Genomic DNA, 24299 nt, shown 5'->3' on the forward strand with positions numbered 1-24299 from the left:
AAGAGAACTGAGGCCTGGGAGCATTCAGAGCTAAAAGACTCTTTAAGAAAGGGGGGTGGGGTGGAATAAAGGAAAAAATTAGGGGAAAAAGGAAAAAATAGGGGGGGAAATAGGGGAGGGAATAGGAGGGAGAAAAGGGGGGGGGGAGGGGAAAGAATGGGGAAAGAAGAGGGAAAAGAAGGGAGAAATAGGAGTCTTTTGGCTGAAAGACTTTGGTGATGCAGAAGAAAGCTCCTTAAGGGGCAGCAGGCATTCCAGCAGCTCCTAGTACACTGGGGAAGCACCCATGGGGACAGCGCTTCTTATATACATAAGGGAGAAGAGGTACAAAGGCAGAACAGTTAGTCTCCTACTAAGGAGATGGTGAGAGTAAAACACAGCAAAGAAGGGGGGAGAAATAAGTCACAAATCCCAAACCAAAGTGTGACAAACAGCTTTAGTTCTACAGCAAAATAAATATTATAACTCTGATTTACTCAACAGTGAGACTTGGCTCAAACCCACCTATAGATACACAACATATGCTGCATGTCACACCACTTGGATTCTGTCGCTGCAAGTCGTGCAGGAAACAGCCCCATTTATTACAGATACACAGTACAACATACAGTAATACATGCTGGGATAGGGGCTGTGTGCCCTTACTCCACTTACTCCATCAAAGCCAATCTTTATTGATAGGGTTTAGTGATGAATTCATGTGTTACATTGCTTCCTGAAGCTCCAGAAATGATGACTCTTGCTACTTGCTGTGCCTCTAAATAGCATGTTCTCCCCAAAGTGTACCACAAAAAAATCCATAGGAATTCCGGCATGTATTGTGGAGCAGGAATGAATATATGGACATTGATAGCTGCTGTATTTTAGACAGTCATACAGGTCCAGTTAGGACAGCCACATCCCTTTGATTAGAAAGCGAATTCACCCGTGTGTACTTGTGTAACAGCACTACTTGATTACTCCCTGTACCCTGATCATACCCTCTCCCTTCCTCTTCCTGTAGGCATCACTTGAATGTTCTTCCTAAAGGACAAAAAAACACCATTTAGCACCCTTAAAGATCTGTCTCAAGGTATTTATAATGGAGATGAAAAAGCCAGTTTCATGCCTGGTTTACAGCTCTTGAACTAAGACATCTTTGCTTACCACCAACTCCATCAGCAGTGTTACTGAAGCTTGTAGGGACATCACGGGTTGATCAACCTGAACAGCAGACCCAGCAATAGATGACATTGTTTCCACACCTCCTGCTGGCCCCAGCAGTGTGTGTTTTCATTGCACAAAGATATTGTAATTGATAAAAATGGAGCACAGTGATCAAAGGGATGTGCTCCATTCCCTGCAGACATTCCAGAACAAGTATCTGGACTCCAATTTGGGCTTTGCTACCACCTATTTATGACACTGTGGCACTGTTGGATCAATACAAGGGCCAGGGGTCTGTTGGATGGGAAAGCTACAGAGGTTCATTACATGAGTGGGGTTTTTGAACAACAAGGATGTTACCGCATCTTGGGTAACACCTTGAAACATCAACACCCTTTTACTCTCTTTAAAGGACTTTATATCCTGGAGCTGTATGCAGAACACTTTGGGGCTGGATCTCACATGCTTACATCCAGGAACATTCACCGGATGGTCTTTTAGATGGTCTTTGTGAGCACTTTAACCCAAGCAGAGCTTAGACAGACTCCCTGTGATCCCGGCCACTGTTCCCCTGCAGTTGAACAAGCACCAAGCAGATGACATACCTGATCCAAGGCTGCTCTCCCCACTGCCTTTGCCAGGCTTTGACAACCAGTGTGATGCATTTGACACATTAACAAACCCACACGTGTATCTTACTAAAACATAAGAACACAAGTAGGGGAGTTCCTGCTAGAACTGGTGCCATTGGCCTTACCATTTCATAAAGCCCAAATTTACAGGCAGCGAGGTATTCACTCCATCAATCGCATCAAGGCAATACTTAGATGTAAAGAACCACAATTAAAGAGTTCAGCCCTTGGATTCCCATTTCTGAAGCAGGCATTGTCTGAGAATTCAACATACTACTTGTCAATACATCCAATTCTGAACATGAGAGAGGGCTTGTACCATTTACAGCTGAGTGTAAAAAGCGGTTTTGCTGGCAAACCCTTGTCTCCTTCCTCCCCAACACATAGAATATAGTCACTGTTTTACTTCCCCTCTCAATCCTTCATTTACAAACTCAAGCACCACACAGTCAATCCCAAAAGACACGCTGATTACAAGTGCTATTGTGTTCTAACGTAACAAATGCCAAACCTCAGCCTATTGTTCAGTGAGCACTGGTGAAGCACAAATTCAATATCACAGACCTCATTTCTGAATGATAAAAGTGTATTCTTTATGATGAATGAACTGGTGTGGACCTTGAAAAGCCTCCGAAAGCAAGCTGAAGTAGCTGTGAAGGGAAAGGCTCTTTGCCTGGTTAAAAGGATGCCAACAGGAAGCAGTCTTCAAGAGGCAAAGTAAAGGTTTCTTCAGTCAAATATACACTGCAAGGCTCTAATCCGTATCCTTCCCTGCTGCAGACGATGCTATGCACCCATTAACATGCCCATGAAATCAGATCCATTCTGGATGGTGATGGGGGCTCCAGCGCTGTTGTCGACAAATATGGAGGTGTACTGGCCAGCCTGCAGAGGGAATGAGAGGGAAAGGAAAGTATCTGACAGTTCATCCCAGTGTAAAAAGGTAGAGGGGGAAAGCATTTCACTACTGTGGACTAAGCACAGGGGTCTCCTGCACTTTTCTGTGGCTCTGGGAACAGGATCTGACCTGTTCATTTAGTGCAGCTTTGACCTGGGGGAAGATGTGTAATTGTGTTATAGGTTTATTACTTAGATCCTTACTGCACCTGCATCTTTTTGGGTGACGAGCCAAGTAAGTCATCCATGCTTCAGATTCCTTTCTATGTAATGGGAAGTAGAATTGTACCTTGACAATGCTGGGGGAGATGTGAGCAATGGAATACTGTCATTTCTTAGAGGGAAGGTTACCTCTGTAGCTTGAAATCAGAACATTTAACACAGGTCTGGCTTTTGTTCCTGTTGCTGCCCCAGATTCTCTCTAATCACCCCAGGTAAGGCTTTTAACTTCTTTAACCTTAGAAAGAAGGTTAATAAAGTCTTCCCCATCTCCAGGTGGGAATTCAGCCTTGCCACTAAAGAACGACACAGCCTGCCAAGCAAATTAGCACAGTGATTCCCAGCTTCCATAGGCTTACCTGCAGCTGCAGTAAGCCATGGACATAGATAGTGAAGATCTTGCTGTTGCTTTCCAGACCAGCAATGACTTCCAAAGACCTAAACAGTAGCAAAGGAAAACAACAGGTTAAACGCCTCAGGAAGTCACAACAGATGTATGTGGAGTGACTATAGTCTCATGAGCTCCCTAGAAATAGGGCCTGGTGGTTCTAGTGCCCATCTCTACTAAGCAGGTGGAATGTTGACCTGATTCTAGCTGTGATAACTGCCTTGAAGAGAGAACAGTAGAACCTTGTCCTCATGGTAGGTCTAATGGAAGACCTACAGAGGGTTCAGGATTGTGAATGCAGAACTCAGCTGGAGCCACCTTCTTTCACAGAGGCCTTTCTGGAGGTCCTATAGTCTCTGTCCCCTACCCCTGAAGAGGTGCTGCACACCCCCTTTAGATTTCCCTGTGTACCAGTTATCCCAGTTTGTTGACTGCCACAACAGCTCCAAAGCAGTATGAAAGCGCAGAGCTCCATGCCTGCTTCCTCTGAAATCTGCCCAGCCAGTGGCAGCAGATCTAGTTGTTTTCCCAAGAAATCCAACGCCTTTCCTCACTTTTTTCCATGAAGTGATGGTGACAAAACCTAGCAAGTGCAAACGTGCTGTTTCCAGCCCCCTTGCAAGGAAATAAGATGCATGAGAGGTAGGGGAATTTGGCCCAAAGAGAGCAAGTCACTTGGCACCACCTTGACTGTAGAGCACAATCCGTGTGTCCTATCCTGCCAAAAGCCTGGCTTGGGTGGGAACTTCCCACCATTAATCTCTTTTACTCCAACTGTCTCCTTGCCTCCCAGTTTCCATCTCTCTCAGCCGAAAGCCCTCAGGGCTCTTTCAGCTCCCTCAATGAATGACTGTGTGTGCTGACATCCCCAGGAAATTCTACAAGCCTCAGTGGCAGGCAGCTCAGCCTCTGCCAGCAGTGTCTGTCCAGACAGGTTCTCATCCCTCAACCCATCTTCCTTCCATGCCACAGACCAGTCACACTCTCACCCACCACACGAGAGGTGTCTCAGAGACAACAATGAATCTGCTGATGCTAAAAGCAGATTCTAAGAGCTTTCAGCTCCTGCAATGAGGAAGGCACAGGAGTTTTCCATGGCCCCACAAGGAATCTTGCTATTCAGGTAACTCTTGTGCTCACATTCACCAGAACAGGGAAGCAAAACTTAAGTCGTTCACCTCTATTTTCCACCTATTCGTTCTCCTCATCACTGCAGCACTTCCATGGCAACATGAGTGAGATGCTGTGGTGCATACAGGATGCAGCTGAAATCATCAAAATTGAACCTCTGGCACTAATCTGAAGTGTTTCTCTCATTCTGTTCGTGATGATAGCTGAGCATTCAGCATCTTCAGCTACATCCAGTTTCATTCACACTTCTCTCAAGATGTGCAGTATTCAGCTATTTAGAACAACTGGCACTGAAAAGTTACAAACCAGCATAAAAAAAAACATTTAAAAGCTAAGGGCCAGATGGAATCTCTCCTCAGAGAAGTTCTACAGGCATTTATCATATCAAATTCACTGCTGGTGAACCCGATTTCCACACTTGATTGGATCATTGGCCCATCTGAGGAAACCAGTTGCCACGGCAGCGTTGTTGTAACTCACGTGTATCGGTGGCACAAGGATTCGATGCAGATCAGCACTCGGACGTTGTCTCTGGCTCGGAGCTGGACTTTACTCTTCAGCTCACTGTGATCTGAAGGAAGCAGTAGAAGCAATATAAGCACATCACAGAGCACCAGTTGCTGGTGTCTGGCTTAGCAGAGACACCATGAATCTTATGGCTCGTGGTTGGGTTTGCATGGCATTGTTTGGGGAGGGGGCTTCTGTAAGAAGGTGCTAGAAACTTCTATGTGTCTGATAGAGCCAATGCCAGCTGGCTCAATGCATACCCACCACTGGCCAAAGCCAAGTAAATCAGCAATGGTGGTAGCACCTTTGGGATAACACGCTTAGAATCAGAATAGTTTGGGTTGGAAAGGACCTTTAAAGGTCATTTAGTCATCTAGTCCAACCCCCTGCAGCCCGTGGTGAAGACCATGATGAGGCAGGCTGTCCCCTTGTAGTCCATTGAAGCTGTAACTTCCACACATGAATATCACCCATAGGGAGTGTTATGTGCTTGGCTTGCATGGAGCAGCCTGCTGTGGCATTCAGTCTGTGAAAGTACCCAGCTCTAAGGACAGGGGTTTGGGCCATGGTACCAACGGGAGAGCTCACTGCAAAATACTGCCATTACCCATGCTTCAAATCAGACAGGACCCAGAGAGTTCTGCAAGGCTCCATCCTGCACCTCTCAAGCAGTACAGGATCGGTTTCTGTGGGCACCACTCACCAATGTGGATGTTGGCTGAAAACTGGTAGATGCCGGACACGGGTGCTGTGAAACGCCCTGTGGCCAGGTTCAGTCCTGTCCCCCGGAGGAAAGCGCCTTTGGCCAGAGGCTGTAAGATGGGAAAAGCAGACCTTGAACAAGTGCCCAGCACCCCAACAATCACCTCTGCCCGTGACAAAGAACAAGCTTACGTGCATGAGAACAAAGCTACTGCCTTGTCTCCCCAGAACACACCTTCCAGATGGGTTCTCTCTCAGCCTCTGGAACCCACAGGAGGCAAAATGATCAGTATGAGACATGAAGATGCTCTTTTTGCTCACTGCTGAGCTCTTCTAACCCATCTTGACTCACTGTGCTCACTGCATCCCTAATGCTTTGCTGGTCCTGTTGGCTTCTAGCCTCCACTGCTGTTCTGATACACAAGATCATAGAATAGTTCGGGTTGGAAAGGACCTTAAGATCATCCAGTTCCAACCCCTGCCATGGGCAGGGACACCTCCCACTAAACCATGTCACCCAAGGCTCTGTCCAACCTGGCCTTGAGCACTGCCAGGGATGGAGCATTATATGATCTCCCATTACATGAGTCAAAAGATCCCTACTGCTCCCAAACACTTCCTAGATGGGGCCAAGCAGTGTCCCCAGGCTTAAAAATGGGACCTTATGCATTGTTTTGTGACACAAGTACAGAGGAAACACTCCTATGGGGCTCTACCCACTTGAGGTCTAAGTCAGGCAGCTTTGATACTGTTGAAGAACAACCGCTTGGATCCTTACACATCCCATACTCAGTTTCATTTCGTTCTAGCTTTGGGTTCTCCAGAATAAGCAAAACCCCGCAGCATCTCCTCCTGTCCAGGAAGCAGCTCTGAGTCAAACTCACAGCCCACGATCTGACTCGGGCTAAAACAAACTCGAGGAGAAATGTTTATTGTTTGCTTTGGCCTCAGATTCAGATTCAGCCTGAAGCTGGAGCTGGTGGAGAAGCAGCTTCACTGGGCCAAGGCAGCACATTAGGCAGCCTCTGCTTCCACCACAAGGGCATTCTGTGCAGTGTGAGCGTTGTCCTGAGAGGTGTGCTCTGCACTGGGCTTAAGGCACAGAAGAGCTGTTCAAACCTGGTTCAAATACCCCAAAACCATGCACAACACATAATAACCCAGCATTTGAGTATGGTTTGCGCTATTAGGTGGTGAAAGGGGCCTGAGACATGGGTGAAGTTTGTAGCAGTGTTGCCATGGGTGCTGTTAGGCTAAAAATATAGTGGAACACCTTTGTTCAAGTACTAGAAGGAAGTTGTTTGCTATTCTAGTTCATCACAGCCAGGAATTGAGAGCTTTCACAGTGCAGGGTAGGATTAACACCCTTAGCTTTCTCTTTGATGGGAAGTAAAGCTGCACATATTTGGGTCTGGTGGTGTTTGTTATAGAGTTACCACATGGTAGAAGGAGTGCAATGACTAACCTGCCTTGAGTCAGCAAATCCCAGGCAAGGCTCAAAGAGAAATTCCTTCTTCACTCGATTTAGCTGAAGCCTTAATATTTCATAGGGCTGGAAATGATTTATGTATGCAGATGGTGGGGAAAATATATCCATGTTTGCAACAGCAGGGACACCTCCCATAAGTATAATGGCAAAACAGTGATAATGAGCTGCAGAACAGCTACATTTCATATGTTTATATACTTTTTTATATATTTATCAATGTGCACTGATGTATAGAATCATAGAATGGTTTGGGTTGGAAAGGGCCTTAAGATCATCTAGCTCCAACCCTCTGCTATGGGCAGGGATGCCTCACACTAGACTATGTATATGCCCATGTGCATATATATAACAAAAAAGGAGCTCTGTTTTCTTTGCATATACATATGGTCAATGTATCATCTAACCTAACAACGAAGACTATGGAAGGAGCTTGATTCTGTTCTTATGCTATCACTACATCATCATTTTTGGCAATGGTATTTTGGGTTTATCTCACTGAAAGAGCAGATCCAAGCCCTGTATGTGTAAAGCTGCACTGCATAGTTAATTCATTCCTTTCTTGTTACAGCTATTAGCAGAATCAGCAGCATAATTCCAAACCCACTGGCTGGGCATGGAAGGCAATTTTAGGCACCAGTAAATTATCACTGATAAAACATTCCTGTTTCTTCATGCCCTCTGTGGCTTTGTTATTCTTTTTGCTCAGAGAAATAGACAAGGCAGGGTGAGGTTCTCTGGGCAAAAGATTCCATTAAAGCCCATGCCAATGAGAGCTCCTGCTGCATTTGCTGCCTCGAACACTGCAGGGATTTCTAGCTGCGAGCTAACCACTTGCACACAGTCATTTCAGTGAGCAGACCAACAGCAAACGAACGACTTATGTACAGCCATTCTGTACAAGGCCAGCTTCTCTTCCTCAGTTCATCTTCCTCGTGCACTCCGTAGTTTATTTCTGGGTGGAAAATGGGAACCATGCACAGAGGATTGAGATGTTTCACTTCTCAGTAATAAACAACATGGAAAGCAATGCATTGACTTAGCCGGTATATAAGGAAACAGCTCAGTTGTGCCTGCACAGCAGCCACAATGTGCAGAGGATGCTCCACTCTCCTGAAGCAGCAATAACATTCAGGTGCCAGAGGCAGACATTTAGCTGGACCTTAAGGCACTAGAGAAACCAGGACTGCAAAGCACATGGACCACCTTAATCTTAAATGGTGTGATTCCAGTAACATTCCTGGGTTCCAGATAAACCCCACTTCCATGGCATGTCAGAGGCTGCAGTTACTTCAATCCTGGCTGGGTAAAGTACCATCCTGAAAGCCTTTCAAGAGGCAATCGTTAGAAACCTCAAACAATGAGATACAGGAGGAAGAAGTGTGGGGAATTTCATTCCAGATACCAAGGAATTTGTGAGACCAAGAGGAAAAGAAGGAGGGAATATTCTTGGAGGAAATTTAGCATGGGAGGATGAGAAAACCATGATGCACTCGTACTCAAGGTCGGAGTGACTTAGACACCATCCTCAAATGACAGTGTAGAAGTGATATCCTGACACAGGGTCTTTCCACTATCTCAGAATGCTTTGGGTAAGGTCCAAATCCAGGAATTAGAGTCAATCCTTATCATTGCACTGAGAAGTAGCAAACTGTTGGCTTCTTCACACTATTAAACTGACGCAATGGAGGCAAAGGAATTATCTCTCTCTCTCCCCCTTGGACTGTTCAAAGCCAATGTTTTCATATTTGCAAGAACATCCACTGTCTCCCTCCCTGCAAATTCCCCTATATCAGAGCACAAGCTAAAACCAGACACTTCTTGTCCCAAAGCTGAAATGAAAGGCTGGCATCCAGAGCCCTGCCAGCCCTCCCACAGCAGCTTCAGGGCCAGGAGCAATTAGAAAGTAGCTAGGCATGGGATAACAAAGCATGGGAAGCATCAGCCTACACACTGATTGCTGAGATGTCTTTATTCACATTTTCCCTCCTCATTAATGAGGCAGCAGATCTCTTTAGCCCTGCCCACACTTCAAGTACAATCTTGCCTCCATGCCAGCACCCACAGTGCTGTCAAACCAGGCTTCCATAAGTATATCTGGGAAAGGTCCAGGAAAGCACCTTGTTTAGAACATAACCACTGCCTCTAGTGCTGCAGCTGGGAGAGGTCCTAGCAGCAAAACTGCTCCATAGGAAAGGATCTGCTGGGCAAGCTTCTTCCAAAATGGGACTCAGGGCAGCTGGGAAGCTCAGCACCTTCCTACATGGGCACTGTTACAAACCCTGCTGAGGAAAGCCATATTTCCTGTTCATAGTCTTCAAACGCTTCTTAGCACATCACAAAAGCAACCACATACCTGAAGGCCTTTCGCTATTAGACAGTCTTTGTGACTCCAGAGTCTGGAGTAATTCCCCTCAATTACCAAGGAACTATTTGGTTGTAGCTATTACATTGCTTAACATCTGTACTTCAGATTCAGGCCCTATTTGCAGCTGGTTAGTAAGAGTTTTAATAGCAGATTCAACAGCTTGCTTGTAACAGTGATTATGCTGACCTACAGCATCCCCTGGTAGTGTGCTCATCATTATAACATGATTGTAATGAAATTATAGAGGTAATATTTGCTAGTCTTCTATAAGATATGAAGTAAAGAATTTGAGCATCAGGACTGGTCTATCTAAAAAAATGATGTCTGGGCTCTTATTTGGCCTCACAAATCCATAACCAATGGCTTCTGTCTGCCTCTGCCATTTTTCTACATCTAAACATTACTTTGGAATTAAACAGGGTGTGCACTGAAACAAGAAACAGCTCCTTCACACTAATGGCAGACATGGACAAGTCTTTCTCCATCATTAACTGAAACAAAACCTGACTGTTGTTTGGACCTGTGAGACAGCCCTCTCTTGCACAGACCTGTTAGAACTTCAGTAAGAACTGTAATGAGGTTCAGCTAGAGGCGGGGAAAGGCTGCCTCTTGGGTTTGTCAGGAAGCTAAATGTCCATCTAACTGCAGTGAGCTTCAGCACTGAAATCATAGAATCAACTAGGTTGGAAAACACCTTTAAGATCATCACGTCCAACCTTTACCCCAGGACTGCCAAGACCATCACTAATAAACCATGTCACATCACCATATGAGATCCTACTTCTGTCAATCACAGAAAAGGCAGCACTGTATTCATAGTATCCAAGCCTGAGGGATTAGTCTGCCCTTTCAGGAAGCACCTTTAGCCACAGAGCCACCCAGCAGCTTTGCAGACGAGGGGGACTACAGCTGATCTACGCATAGTGGCTGCTGTGGAGTTGCACAGGTTCAGTCTGTAATCCCTTCTCACCGACTGGAAATTCTGAAGTTCTACCAGGGTCTTCTTGTCTACAACGACTTGTCCTTTTAGCTTGCAGTGGAATGCCTCCTCGACACGTCTGTGGGCCGAAACTTCCTCCAAGGAGAGCAGGAGGGGAGGCAGCTGGCTAGGATGGGCTGAAATAGCCAGGGATGCTCGGCGCTCAATGGCTTCTGGGGAAAGAAAAGGTATAGGAAAGGCTTAGTTTAAGAGCCTGGTCTGTGAAGCCATTAGTTCTGCATTTAACTCTTCAATTTGAACTAAGCAGCAATGGGGAAACATTTTGTCACATTTTTGATTCCCAGATAGGGGAGTGCTTTCAAAGCCAGTTCTTCACTTGCCATGGTGCTCACCAAAAGAGGCAGCTCACAGCGGCACAAAACACAGTCTTTACCTTTCAGTATCTCCTTAAACTCCTGCAGAAGGACTTCCCGGGTGACTTCAGCACCAGGTGCTCCTGGAGGCCCCTGGGGACCAGGAGGTCCTGGGGGTCCAACAAGGCCACGCTAAGGAAGTAACCAAAGAAACACAGGTGAACTAGAAGCAGGCTGTTGCACTGATAGAACCAGAACACTCTCAGCCATGAGCCGGTCCTACAGCCACGTGAGCAGCACCCAATACTCTCAGTTCAACTATAGATAGGCCTGATGCAGTAAATCTTAAGCCGGTCTCCAGCCAGCTGTGAATTCCAGCACTTGGAATTCACTCCCATCTTTATGTAGGAGGATAAACTTTGCTCAGGTAAACACCAACTGGTTCTTCAAGTACCTTTATACAGCGTGAAGCACAACAGGCACAACACTAAGTTTGCTGCTTCTGTATCTTCTTGTAGCACCAAATCATACTGGCCTTTAAGCTTCTTATTCTATTTTCTAACCAGAATAACCATCTAGCTACACTTTGGGTAGATACTAATATAACATATATTAATATCTTAGATAGATATTAATATAGATATTAATATTAATATATTTTGCTTACAGTGGTCACATACATGAATATTGGTGCAACAGTAGAGCTCTTGGGAAAAATGAAACAGTTCATTCAAAGCTTTAAACTAGAGGCATGAACACAACAGTGTTATCAGGGCTATTTTGATGGATGAAGTTCCTGTTTCCTCAACGAAACTGCAGTAAGCCTGCATGGAAGCACTCCTGCCTATCAGCTCCCTCAGAAATAGAAGGAGATCATTAAAAGCAGCACTTTAAAAGTGCACATATGGTCAAGGAGCACCCAGGCAAAAGCTGGAGCATAGGAAACACCTTGCATATCAGTGTAGGAAGGGAAGCTGCAGTGCACATGTATTAGCTGATGGCAGCAGAGCAATAACCTACTAGTTTCTTGTCTTTGCCTTTGCATTTCCTTTTAGAGGTGTTGCCATCATCTGGGCGGTGAACAAAGGAGATCCAGGTCCGCCGTGGGTCTGTGATTCGAGGATCTGGAGATTCTAGGACCTAGAGAGAAACAAGAACAAAGACCCACATCACTGTAGCTCCCTGTACCTCTGTATCCCATTGAATCGCATGGATTCAGAGAATGCAAAGTTTCCAGACCAGAAGGAACCAGTAAGAGCAAGGAGCTGGGAGCCGGTGTACATCAGGGACCTTTAGCTGCTGAGACTCTCAGCCCTCTGACAGTCCTCTTATGTACCACAGAAAACCTGCCCAGATGCCAGGGATTGTTCACCACTGACATCCAATACAAATCAGTTGGATCAATCAAGCAATACAGGAGATTAAAATGTACAGAAAACCTTGAAATGCTCCAGAACTTTCAAATCAGAGGCTGTGGAGTGACAAATGTGCACACAGAAAGAAAAGAGCTCACAATGACAACCAAAGTCCACGTCAGTGCCAGTTTGTCCATTGGCACATTTAACTCCCTTGCCCATTCCTATGTTCTGGAAGTATACCATAGCCATAGAGAAAGTATCTAGAGAAGCTTTGACATTACACTGCCTAGTTCTGGATCCCTTCTAAGCGGAGCCTGGGTAGAAGAGGGGGTCTGTCTATGAATTTGGGTCCACTTCCTATTAGACTTTCTCATTCCCATTACTCCCAGAGACAACCAGAAGTGATCAAACAGTGCTCAAACTTGGTTAGAATGAACTTGTAACTTTAAACCTGAAAAAGGCACCAGAAATCACTGGTTACCAATGCCCTGCCATGCTCTTACCAAGGGCAATGAAATGCTAACTCTGCAGGCTCCAATCTGTTGACACATAAGCATCCCAGATGCCCATCACAGTGAGGATAAATGCACACAAGCCCCCCTAGGGTTCCATGAACTATGCTGAAGTATTGAGAGCCATTTGTGAAAGAGCCAGAGAGGAAAAGCTGCAATGAACACTTAAAATCCATAAAACAAACAAGCAACCAAACACACACCCCCCCCCCCCCCCCCCCACCTTATGCCTAGTGAAAACTCCTGGAATTCACTCCATAAACCTGGTTTTAATTCTCCTGGTGAGACAGAACAGGTAGAGAGGAGAATTCCAGCAGGAAAGCAACACAAGAGTGACATTTACAGTGATTCCTAGGCCTTTACAAGTTTATGTAAGTCAATATTGATCTATCACCATCTGGGAGGAAGAAAACAAGCTGGTTGTGGGGAAAGCATAGAAGCAAAGGCACTTTCCAGGTCTAAAAGTGTTTGCCCTGAGTATTAAGCTCCTGCTAGGTCTGACAGCACCAGACAGTTCTGCCGCAGCTCGAACATCACAGCTCTATACTCAGTGGCCTTAACAGTCCCAGTGACCTTGCAAGGCGTTTCCAGTGCTGCCAGATTAGCAAACACAGCTACGTTTGCTCACTGCCTGTCCCACTTGGCTCCCTAAAGCATTGCCACTTCTCAGAGTACCAGAGTGAGTTTTAGTAACGTTTCTAGTGCCACTTAGAAGCAGCAAAGGAGGACTGCAAATGTGAGGTGGAAATAGCAGGGCTATAGCAGGAGAAAAGAGCCCCGGCTGTGTGATCTGCTATGAAAAAGCCATGCAGCTTGAATTGCTTTGAAGTTAAATCTGAAGTCTGCTGGAGTTGTGTCTGAGGTTATAAGGAATGTTGATGCTTCTGAGCCTGGAAAGCTCCCTCTCTCTGGCATGCGTCCAGGCACACGGGGTAGTACAAGGCACTTGTTCTGAGCTGATGCGATCACAACTAAAGAGCTTCAAACAGGCTGAACAAATGATTGACAAAGCAGCAGAAAAGGAGCAGCTCCCCAGGAAGTAGATGTGCTGTGAGCTGAGCAAGGGTATTCCTTAAGCACCCGCCTCAAACTCTGTGAAGCCAACTCGGACCTTCTCTATTCAGCAAATAGTCGTAGGTGATTTACTGCTCAGACACAACCCACAGCAAGATCTACTATTGAATTGCTCTATTCAGGCAGTCCCCTTATCCTCCCCTCCAGATATATGGCTGCAGAGTAGCTCATGTCTGTGCTCTAAGCCACAGCAAGGACATCCCAAGATACCTCATGATACTATGCATGCATTCTACTGTAGTTAATGAGAGACTGAGTTATGGTTGTGCACACTCCCCCTGCTCAAATGTAGCAAGACAAACTATTCATAACAGCATTCTGTACCAGAATCAGTCTTGAACAGCCCTTTTGTGTTTAGAAGCACACTTACAGACAGCCCTAATTCACACGTTTAGTCAAGGGGTTCTAGTACATTGTTTTAGCTAAATTATTATTTGCCTTTTATACTTACCACACCCAGGATTTAAATAGCTTTCCAAAATCCCATTGGAAAGTAATGTAAATGGAGCAGCATAGGAAATCCCAGGTATTGTGGGATTAGTCACCGCAATAAAGCATTAGACTCTTGCCACAGAATGCTTGACTGCAGATCTGTGTGAAGCATAGGACAGGCTGAGAAGGCCCTTTCCTTTCCATCTACTGTAACACAGAAACATCAAGTCCACAGGCAAATGTTCACAAGGCTTGCACAAGTCCTTAGAAGAGCACACGAGGTGCAACTTATGTCTATAACAAACATGGAATATATGTATCAGTTCTGTGGAGGTTTAATGGTTTCTGGTGGAAAAAGCTTGTTCTTTCCTACCCCACTTCATCTGAAAGCAGATGGGTGCAGCATCACCACACAGGGCATCACTATTTATGAGCACTGAAGTTAACAAAGCTCATAAATCTAAAGCAGGTAAAAGCCAGCCCATGCTTTACCCAAAGGAATCAGATGCCTTTTTATCCCAGTGACCGGGACTGACAGGTCTGTGGCGAAGCTGCAGTGCAGCACAGAAGGAAGCATCTTCTTACTGGAAGCACCCATCTCGGGCAGGATGGAGCATTCCCTCAGTGCTGGAGCAGAAACAGCAGAACAACGGCTGAGGAAAGGCAAGTAACATCAGTTTGTCCTTCAGAAAGGCCGGCCCATGTGGCAGGAACTCAGAACTGCAGTTTCCAGAACACAGCAAGCACAAGACCAAGAGAGTCTTAGGCACGGGGATGCAGCATTTGCTGCGGATGTGGAATAGACCACTCAAATATTCCTGGTTTCCAGCAGGCTGCAAGTCAGGCATGAACTCCCCTCCACTAAAAAGCAAGGAACCAGGCCAGCTAGAAGCAGAAGCCAGCAATCACGGGCAAGCTCCGACCATTAGCTGTGAAGACAAACAGATGTCCTCAGCCTTTCTGGAGCTCCAGCTGTGAAGAAACAGGCCAGAGCAGACATCTTGTCAAGGAGGAAAAAGAAATCCAGATGGCACATCCCAGCAAAATCAATGGATAACCCCCCCCATCCCTCTCCAGTGGCTTGCTTGAATTACAAATCCCTCTACAAGACAGTCATGGCACTCCCCGGTTTCTCCAGCCCTAGGATGATTGACAGTTAAAATGAATGTTCCATCCTTGTGGTGTTATTATTTAATTACTATGGCATGCATGAGCAATCCCAGCAATAAGCATGCAAGCCTCTATTTTTCTTGGCAGCAGCAGCCTCCAGCAGCCAGAGAGACCTCGCAGCCAACTCAGGTATCAGGGAGGGCTGAGAACAGCTTTGGAATCCCAGCAAAGGGGACTTGTCCCTGCTGGGCTGCTGGGTATTGTCTCCTACGGAGGAATCCTCATGTTAATCACGGTGAAATCAGGTTTAGTCCTTAACACTTGGAGCAGTTCCTCCAAAATCAACAGCAGCCTTGCCAGCAAGTTTTAATGAACTTTCAATCAGGCCTTTTGCCATCACTTGGGAATCACAATGGCATCTGTCCCTCCAGAACTGATGAGCCCCCTCTGTCCATAATTTCCTCCCAGTTAAAGGACAAGTTGAGCTGGAATTTCGACCGCTGTACACAAGCAGAACCTGTGGTTCTCACAGGCTCCAACTCCCAGAACAGCATGCACTGCCCAGAGACACACACAGGCTCTGGCCAGGATTCAGCCAGCATGGAAGGAACTACCAGCAGGAATCTACAGTCAAGAAACAGAGTTTGGATCCTGAGAAATTCCTGAACTGTAGCTGAACCTTCCTGAAATTCAGGGATACTGGGATCCAGTGTGCATCCCTGCTAAAAACCACAGTGAAGTGGACTGGGATCCAGTGTGCATCCCTGCTAAAAACCACAGTGAAGTGGACTGGGATCCAGTGTGCATCCCTGCTAAAAACCACAGTGAAGTGGACTGGGATCCAGTGTGCATCCCTGCTAAAAGCCAGAGTGAAGTGGACTGGGATCCAGTGTGCATCCCTGCTAAAACCCAGAGTGAAGTGGACTGGGATCCAGTGTGCATCCCTGCTAAAACCCAGAGTGAAGTGGACTGGGATCCAGTGTGCATCCCTGCTAAAAGCCAGAGTGAAGTGGACTGGGATCCAGTGTGCATCCCTGCTAAAACCCAGAGTGAAGTGGACTGGGATCCAGTGTGCATCCCTGCTAGAAACCACAGTGAAGTGGACTGGGATCCAGTGTGCATCCCTGCTAGAAACCACAGTGAAGTGGACTGGGATCCAGTGTGCATCCCTGCTAGAAACCAAAGTGAAGTGGACTGGGATCCAGTGTGCATCCCTGCTAAAAACCACAGTGAAGTGGACTGGGATCCAGTGTGCATCCCTGCTAAAAAACAAAGTGAAGTGGACTGGGATCCAGTGTGTATCCCTGCTAGAAACCACAGTGAAGTGGACTGGGATCCAGTGTGCATCCCTGCTAAAAAACAAAGTGAAGTGGGTAAAACTCATTTCAGAGTCTGGATAGATAAAAGAATGAAGACAGAGCTACCTGGGAGCAAGCCTGTACACCTAAAAGCATCACAAAATCACAGTCTTTATGCCTGAAGTTACCACCCTGCATGTTTAGCTCAGCTTTCTATGCATTTGTCCATCTGTGATGGAATTGCATTCAGTAATTATTTGCTCAATAGCAAAGCAGTTGCCAGACACAGAATGGACTTGACAAAGCATTTCAGTTCTCTTCATCCACAAGCTGTTACACCTGATGTACACCAGCAAGAGTCTTGTCAGCTGCGTGATGAAATTAGGAGCAGATTCTTTATTTCAGTTGTGTGTTTGACTTGGAACAGGTTAAAAAGCAACAGAGCACTTTTGAGTTTAGCAGTTGAAGTCCTATGGCAGCTGCTAATAACTTCTGTTACACACAGTCCTGGTTATTAATGAGATGTAAAACCAAGGTCCTGACCACTTGTGGTTTTTACAGCCCTCTCAAGGTTTTCCCCTGAGCAGAAGTGTTAGGTTTGGCATCTCAGCCAAATCCAAAATGGAATTCCCACCTGAATTCCCACTGTGGTTTTGGGGGTGAAAAAATAACCTTCACTCCTCTAAATGGCTTTCTCAAACAGCTTCCCCCCTCCACTTAGACACAAACTGCTTTCAGTGGTCACATCCATAATGAATTTAATGGATCTAATGGAACATGTGAGCAAGTTTATGTGAGCAAGAGCTACTCTGGGTGAGGAACTGATGTGTCTGTAGATGCGTTAGCTGTACTTCAATGTTCCTCAGTGCCACTCCTGGGTGTACCAGGAGAGTTCTGTCTGTAGGGACACCATAGAAAGGCAACTGAACAGCACCACTAGAGCAGGTGCAGCAGAATGCATCTAACACACAAAACTGCATCTGATGTAGGACAATTTAACAAAGAGATTTAAAAATCTTATAAACAGCTCTAGGAAATGAGACCAAGCACTGAACTGATAGTGTATGAATCCAACATTATTTTACATGGGCCACAAGGAATTGCTAGGAAGCATGTGTCATAGCCCTTCCTGTTCCTGATATGCCAGAGCAAGACTGACAATGATGACAGATACAAAACAAGACCCATCTTCTACTACAGACAGGTCACAGTCCAGTCTCTTCCATGGCTTTAACACTTGTCAGGCCCCAAAATACTCAATTCCACATGCAAACACACACTTCAGGCTAGGACTGACAGCTCTTTACTGAGGAGGAGTGCAATCAGTGCAATTGAATCAGCTGCTATTTTCAACTGGAAGCAAAACACCCTGAGAGAGATTTAAGTAACAAACTGGGTGGACCTAGCCCTAGACAGCTAACAGGGACAGAAGGCTCACAAAGCAAATGAAACTTGAACTACAAACTGCAGCAGGTTACTCTGGACCAAGTTTTGACTGTCTCTAAGGATGGAGTCTCCATGGCCTCTTCCCAGTGTTTGACCCAGTAAAGAAGCTTTTTTCCCTTACATTTAAGTGGAATTTCCTGTATTTCAATCGGTACCCACTGCCTCTTGTCCTTTCACTGGGCACTAAGAGGCTGACTCCATCTTTCATCCCTCTGCTCAGGTATCAAATGGTAACTCGTGATCAGTGTCAACCCTATATAACCACTGGACAATCTCCTACTGCTGAACCCCTGTTAGTAAAATACACTTTCTCTCTTAGTCCATCTGTGTCAGAGAACAAAAGTCTCATGTGCACATCACGTTGATAGCAACTCAGCAAGGATAAGACTGGAGAAAAGCCTTAAAAACAAACCCCAACATTCTATTTCCTTGGGAATACCAGATTTATCAGGAGATTTGGGACTTCTGCTTCCCTGTTTTAGGTAGAGGTGTCACTGTGACTCATGCACTGTGAATGTTAAAGGGGATCTTTCTCCATTCCTATTTGAAAAGGATTCCCAAGGGAAATGTGTCCCAAATTGCTTTGCTTAATTAGAAGGAAAACACGTGTACCTATTCAGTATGAATAAGAATCACTGCTCTCAGCTACTATTTCATTCCCTGCTCCTTCTGCTTTGATAAACCCACCAGCTGGCAACAGAGTCTTCCAACAGCCTTAACTGTTCCTGCACAGGGCCATAGAAACTCCATCTTTCCTGTTGTGTGCTGTAAGAAACGACATGGGACACTGCTGCTGTTTCCCTTTCCATGTGCAGGGAATCCTGTCATGAAGCTGAACTGCTCATAGAAGCACCTTCCAGGCTCAAAGAGATCAGTGCTCCACAGAGAACTGCTTTCAACCTTGCTTTACCTTGATAGGTTAGGTAAGGATAGCTTCACTACTTCACTACCAGTTTACTTCTTCCCTTAGTGAATACAAATTGGGATGCTTTGGTGTAAATGGCAACTGTCATTTACCCCAGAAGTGGTGGCAAGTCTTAAGCCCTGCATTTGCAGTGTATGTAAAATAGTCCCTTAGCTTATATACAATACAGTCACATCTAGAGGCAGTACTTAATCAGAGCCTGAAATAGATTCCAAGGAGAAGAGTTCACACTGCAGAACTGGGAGTGGATATCAAGCAGATCTAAGAAGCATTTCCATCAAAGATTTGATGTCATGCTCTCCTTGGACAGGACCTGCCCTCACTGAACTCGCCAGCTCCTTCTGCAGCCAAACTTTTGCCATGGATATTTTAAAGCAAACTATTTCAACACACAAACTGCAGCTTCCAAACAATGTCAGGTTTAATGGGTGCCCACTAGAAGCGGGTTTCTCCTAGCACTAACGTACGTATGATTGCAGGAGGATGCACCAGGAGCAGTTTCTGCTTGCTTCTGCAATCAGAACATACTCTGCATATGTATATCTCAGACTATATTCTGCAATGCATTTCACATTAAGCCAAATTAATTCCAGAATAGACAAATTGAGTTGCACCAGATACAGATCTGGCCCCTTCTGCAAAAGCAGACCGCAACAGTTCTCAAGAGAGGAGAAGGAAGTGATTGATTATGAGCACCTCAAGAACTCAGCATTTGTACAACCTGTCCTGACAGAGCCCTGCAACACACAACAGCAAATGAGCTGAAGACACACTGCTTACAGTCCCCTAATGATAATTGTAAGTGCAGCAGCCAGCTTTCTTAGAGAGGGCCGTTTCCCAGACTTGCCCAACCTTAACCAATTACTCTCACAACAGCACTGAACAGGATATTTACCATGGCAGCCCAATTGTTCTAACTTGCCCCCTCTGCCATGCCCCACTTTTTGACAGGTTTGCTCCTCCATTGCTATAGTGACTGCCAGCCCTAATGCTGGTGATCAAAGTCATGCTTTAGAGGTCACCTCCATTCGAAACAAGGGACATTTTTGTGTGAGCAGGGGGGGGAGAGGGACAGAGAGAAAGTGCTGTGTGATAGGCAAGACTCCCTTCTTTCTCAGTGTTGTGGTCTCCCTTTGCATCCTGCTCTTAATCCTGGTTTTAATTCCCAACCCCCCTCTCCTATTCCTAAGCAAATGTTCATCTTGTAGGATTCTGGGGGCTCACATCAAGTGACTGGATTTTTTCTGCAGCTTTCAGCCTAGGGTGATCCTCCTAAACACGTAACTGGAAGGATCCTACCCTGCCATTCACTCACTGAGCCTAGCAAGTCATCAGCTACAGGCACTGAGGGGTCCTGCACACAGTCTCACACTTGCCACTTGCACACTGGCAGCATCACCTGGATCCTTTCCTAAAGAGCCACAATCACCTTAAGCAGATCACCTACAGCAAAAATGCCTCTCTAATTGTCAATCCCCACAGCCTGTCTGGGGGAAGGTGCCGTGCAGGGAAAGCTCAGGCATGCTCAGATGTTAGTACTGTGTTTACCTGAGTCTGAAATAGCATTTCAAAAAGCAAAGGAAGAGATGCATTAATATCCCAGGATCATTACTGTACTGTGATAGCCACTTGCCTTTATTTAATCCCTTCTTTCTGCACAGGATACAGTTGACACACTACTCCAAAAAGTCTTTACACTCACTCAGCTCCTATGGAACTTGAGCCACGCAGAGTCTAAAATCAGTTCTAATCATAAACTGTATATTCCAGTGTTTGCTCCAGGAAGCAAGAAAATCAATCACAGAGAGGCAAAAGAGAGAACGTTCCTCTTTAAAATCCAGTAGAATTTGGCAAGATGGGGAGATAAAAGGAACCAGCATCACATTACTGCCAGAAATCAGTGCTGACAGCACATAAACACTTACCTTGGGATGCCCGTGCAGCTCCTCGCTGTTCGAGAGGGTGGCATTGAAGGGCTCTGTGTACTGGTTAGGCTCTTTCTTCATCTTTCGCTCTCTCTTTGCTGCTGTAACTCTGAAGAAGCAAAACTGCTGACAAAGTAAAGTTGCCACAAATACCCAGGTGCACCCCTTCATTTTGGAAAGGGAGGGGCCAAGGCAGGAAGGGCACTCTCCAAGCACAAAACCCTTCACCACCAGCAATAGGAATAGACCCAAGGCTGCTCTCTAAAACACAACCGAAAGGGTCAGGAATATTAAAGATGATCCTCCGGGCTCTGCAGTGTCAAAGGAGCAGCACGCCCGGATGCGCTGGTTGCTGGAGCGATCTCTGCTCAAGCAGGACACATGGAAATGGTATAGATAAACTTGTTTGGGAAATCTGGATTCACTCGAAGCAAGAGGTAAGTCCATTCAGCCTCCTGAAGCTTACATAAATACGAGAGGCCCTGGAAAGTCCTGCCACCCACCTTGCAGTGGCGCTCCCCCTCGCCCCCAATAAGTCTTCAGACTCGTTTAAAACGCACTCAACTATGAAACCCAGAGAAGTCAAATTGCTCAGGGCAAGAGTTGGTCAGGCCGGAGCTGACAACACAGACTCATTAGGGGGTTGTTAGGTTGTTGCTCTTCAACAGGAGATTTCACTTGCTATCATTTGAAGCACTGTGTTCAGCTCCAAGCAGGGTTGCAGTTGTTCCATCCGTTCTCTCCTGAACAATACTTCCCTTTCCTCAGGGACAAGTCCTCATCCTTTCCTTCTAAGATGCTGAGGAACTGTAATCCAAGTTGCTACAGCCACTGCTCTCCTGAGGAGGCTGAAAGCATCACAGCCCAGCGCTCAGCCTTCTAAAGGGAAAACAAATGTCTTGTATCATTGAAGTTAAAACAGGGAGAAGCAAAGAATCTGGGGATGTACCCAGGTCCATGAGGAACAGGTAAAGTTTTCCCAAGTCAAGCTTCTCTGCCTCTTTAGCTGAGTTTATCCTCACTTTAATGAGCAGCAAGCCCCGATGCCACAAGCAGCTGTCAGGATGTAGAATCTTGTGTCTTTCTCATCTCCATCTCCCCTCACACCAGGGAAGGTTTCAGGTACTTCTCATTGTAGACCGCATCAGATTGTTCTCGCTGCTCCTTTCCCCTGCTGCACACTGGCAAAACCCTCCTCAGCTTTTGCTTTACCTCAGCAGAGAAGTACTCCTTTCCTGAATGAGTTTCCATCAACTTCAAGACAGGGAAAAAAAAAAAAAGGGAAAAAAAAAGGAGGAGGGATCACATTCTAATGAGCTGTCAAGCCTATTCTCTTCACATTCCTATTAGACTCACTGATAAAGTGGAGCTGGCCCGTGTGCCAGGCAGATTTAAATCAATGCCCATTCCCTGCTCCCTCCCCTCAGCCCTGTTCCGTACCTCCCCTTCGGTATCGCAGGGAAATCACCATTTTTCTGGGAAGTTTGTAAAACCCTACGTGAGCGTGTGGTAGAGCTAAAAATATGTGGCTTGGAACATGCACTCAGCATCGCCCCACACATGGACACATCACTACTCCTGCTTTACACCCTCCTTAGCTGCGTCCTATACATCTCCCCTTGCTCTCATCAGATGCTGGCTCAGTGGGTGCTGATTCCTTTACAGGAGGGTGGGCTCCTTATTGAATGTAACAGAAACCCCAAGGTTACACATCTACGAGCATTTCAGAAGGGAGATCTTGAAGCACTTGGCAGATCTTTGTCAGTTCCCCACCACCTACAACATTCCTGTTCCTTCTACAGATACTGAACGTGATGCAAGAATGTCTCTGAGGTCAGACCATGAGGAAGTCCAAGAATGATAAGAGGTGGAAGCTCACATAGTTTGAAGTCCTTTATGCAGCCAGCAAGCAACAGCTTTGCTTTGTTTAATACTCCCTTTACCTGCTGTAATCCAAGCTGTAAATGTCAGGACTTCACTGGATCAGGAGCAACAGCTCTGGTATGTGTCAGCTCAGGGAAACTGAGGCATGGACAAGCCAAGCACAACATGAAGAAGCAGAACACAGTCTGGGGTTTGTCTTACAGCATCCTTTGGGAGAAACAGAGTTTGGGAAAGAGAAGAGAGAGTAAGAAGGGAGGTTACCCAGCCCCTAAACAGTTAACAGCCTATCACCCATCCCCCAAGAGCTCACATTCCATCAAAACTACGTGGCAGACTTTATTTGTTAATAATATTTAACTTTCTTTGGCGCCTTCTCCTACTTCAGCCTCTTTTTTTTCAGGTTACTTGTAGACAAGCCATGAATTTGTAAAAGTGCACTTGATGACACATTAATAGGACAATCTGTCATATCGCAGCTAAACAGCCTGACAGATCCACACACCATGGCAAGGGATGACATTCAAAGCTGGAATGGGGCAATGGCTCTCGTGGGCTGCCGGTCTGCAACATCTCCTCTCCCATTCCAAGAGCCAAATCCCAAGACTAAATCCTCACACTTGAAGGGAATGAATCCAAACTATGTTTGCAAGCACAAGGCAGAGTGACTCGATGGCCCAGCAGTGGCTGTATCTAACCCCCAGCTGCGTAGTTTTCTCTCTGTTGGGCTGAAACGAGTGCCAGCACAGTGGTTACCTCCCCTCCAACCTTCAGTTCAGCATTTGTATTATCTGTAGATAACTCCACTTTGCTGCTGCTGTTCTCACATCCAAGTTGCAGCAGTTCCAAGCACCCGAGTCTTGCTAATCCAGGAACAACATTCCATCCACATTTACAACTACAAGCAGCAATAGGCCAACACTGCACTTCACAGCACAGCAAACCAAGATCTCAAAGTGACTGAAAACACAAATAGTTTCTTCTCCAAGCTCAGCACCATTGCAGCAATAATAGGAATAGTTAAAAGACTGTAACAACATCAATTCTGCATAAGGAAAGAGTTGACATAGGGAAGGTATTATAAGAAGCCACATTTACACATCAAAACTCTGCCCAATAAGCCAAATGGAGGGTTTGCAAACACTGCGTGTGTAAAGCTGGAGGAAACTGAATAGTCAGGCAACAAAGCTGTGATTTGATCTGTCAGTCTCTACTTATGCAGTTCCCCTTTTACCCAAGATAAACCTTACCTAAGCTAAGGATAATATCCAAAGGGGAAAAGGTCAAAAGCCAGGATTTTCCTGGAGTTGCCCATTGTAGATATACTGAACAGTTCCTAAGCCTTGATACAGAGACTGTGATTTTTAAGCCAGTAAAGTAGAAGGCACGTTGTCATTCACTGACACACACATTCCCGCTTCATGGCAGATAAAAGTTTAGAGTATTCCCATCACAAATCCCTTTGGTTTTGGTGTGAAGTTTCCCAACACAAACTCAAGCTGTTCATCAGGTTATACACACAAAAGCTGTTAGAATAGACCTCATTACGCCAGCAGACATAAGAGCAGC

General features: G+C 45.8%; 1 protein-coding gene across 2 annotated transcripts; it reads right to left on the reverse strand.

Annotated features, from left to right (window-relative positions):
- Positions 1-419: 419 nt before the first annotated feature.
- Positions 420-23712, reverse strand: C1QTNF12 (C1q and TNF related 12). 2 transcript variants are annotated; one of them, XM_061450219.1, is made up of 9 exons: positions 22793-23712; positions 20850-22103; positions 11790-11909; positions 10850-10961; positions 10447-10628; positions 5624-5732; positions 4894-4984; positions 3254-3332; positions 420-2663 (listed from the first exon to the last, which is right to left on the reverse strand). In XM_061450219.1, the coding sequence occupies exons 2-9, from the start codon at positions 21018-21020 to the stop codon at positions 2565-2567; spliced, it is 963 nt and encodes a 320-aa protein (XP_061306203.1). In that variant the 5' UTR covers positions 21021-22103; positions 22793-23712; the 3' UTR covers positions 420-2564. The 2 variants fall into 2 exon arrangements, with proteins under 2 accessions (XP_061306203.1, XP_061306202.1); XM_061450218.1 differs by having other exon boundaries at positions 22290-23712.
- Between the last annotated feature and the right edge of the window lie 587 nt (positions 23713-24299).

This window comes from Pezoporus flaviventris, unplaced genomic scaffold (assembly GCF_033815535.1).
Source record: "Pezoporus flaviventris isolate CSIRO_AGI_PZ_B2104156 unplaced genomic scaffold, CSIRO_AGI_Pfla_v1 ptg000009l, whole genome shotgun sequence".
NCBI lineage: Eukaryota > Metazoa > Chordata > Aves > Psittaciformes > Psittacidae > Pezoporus > Pezoporus flaviventris.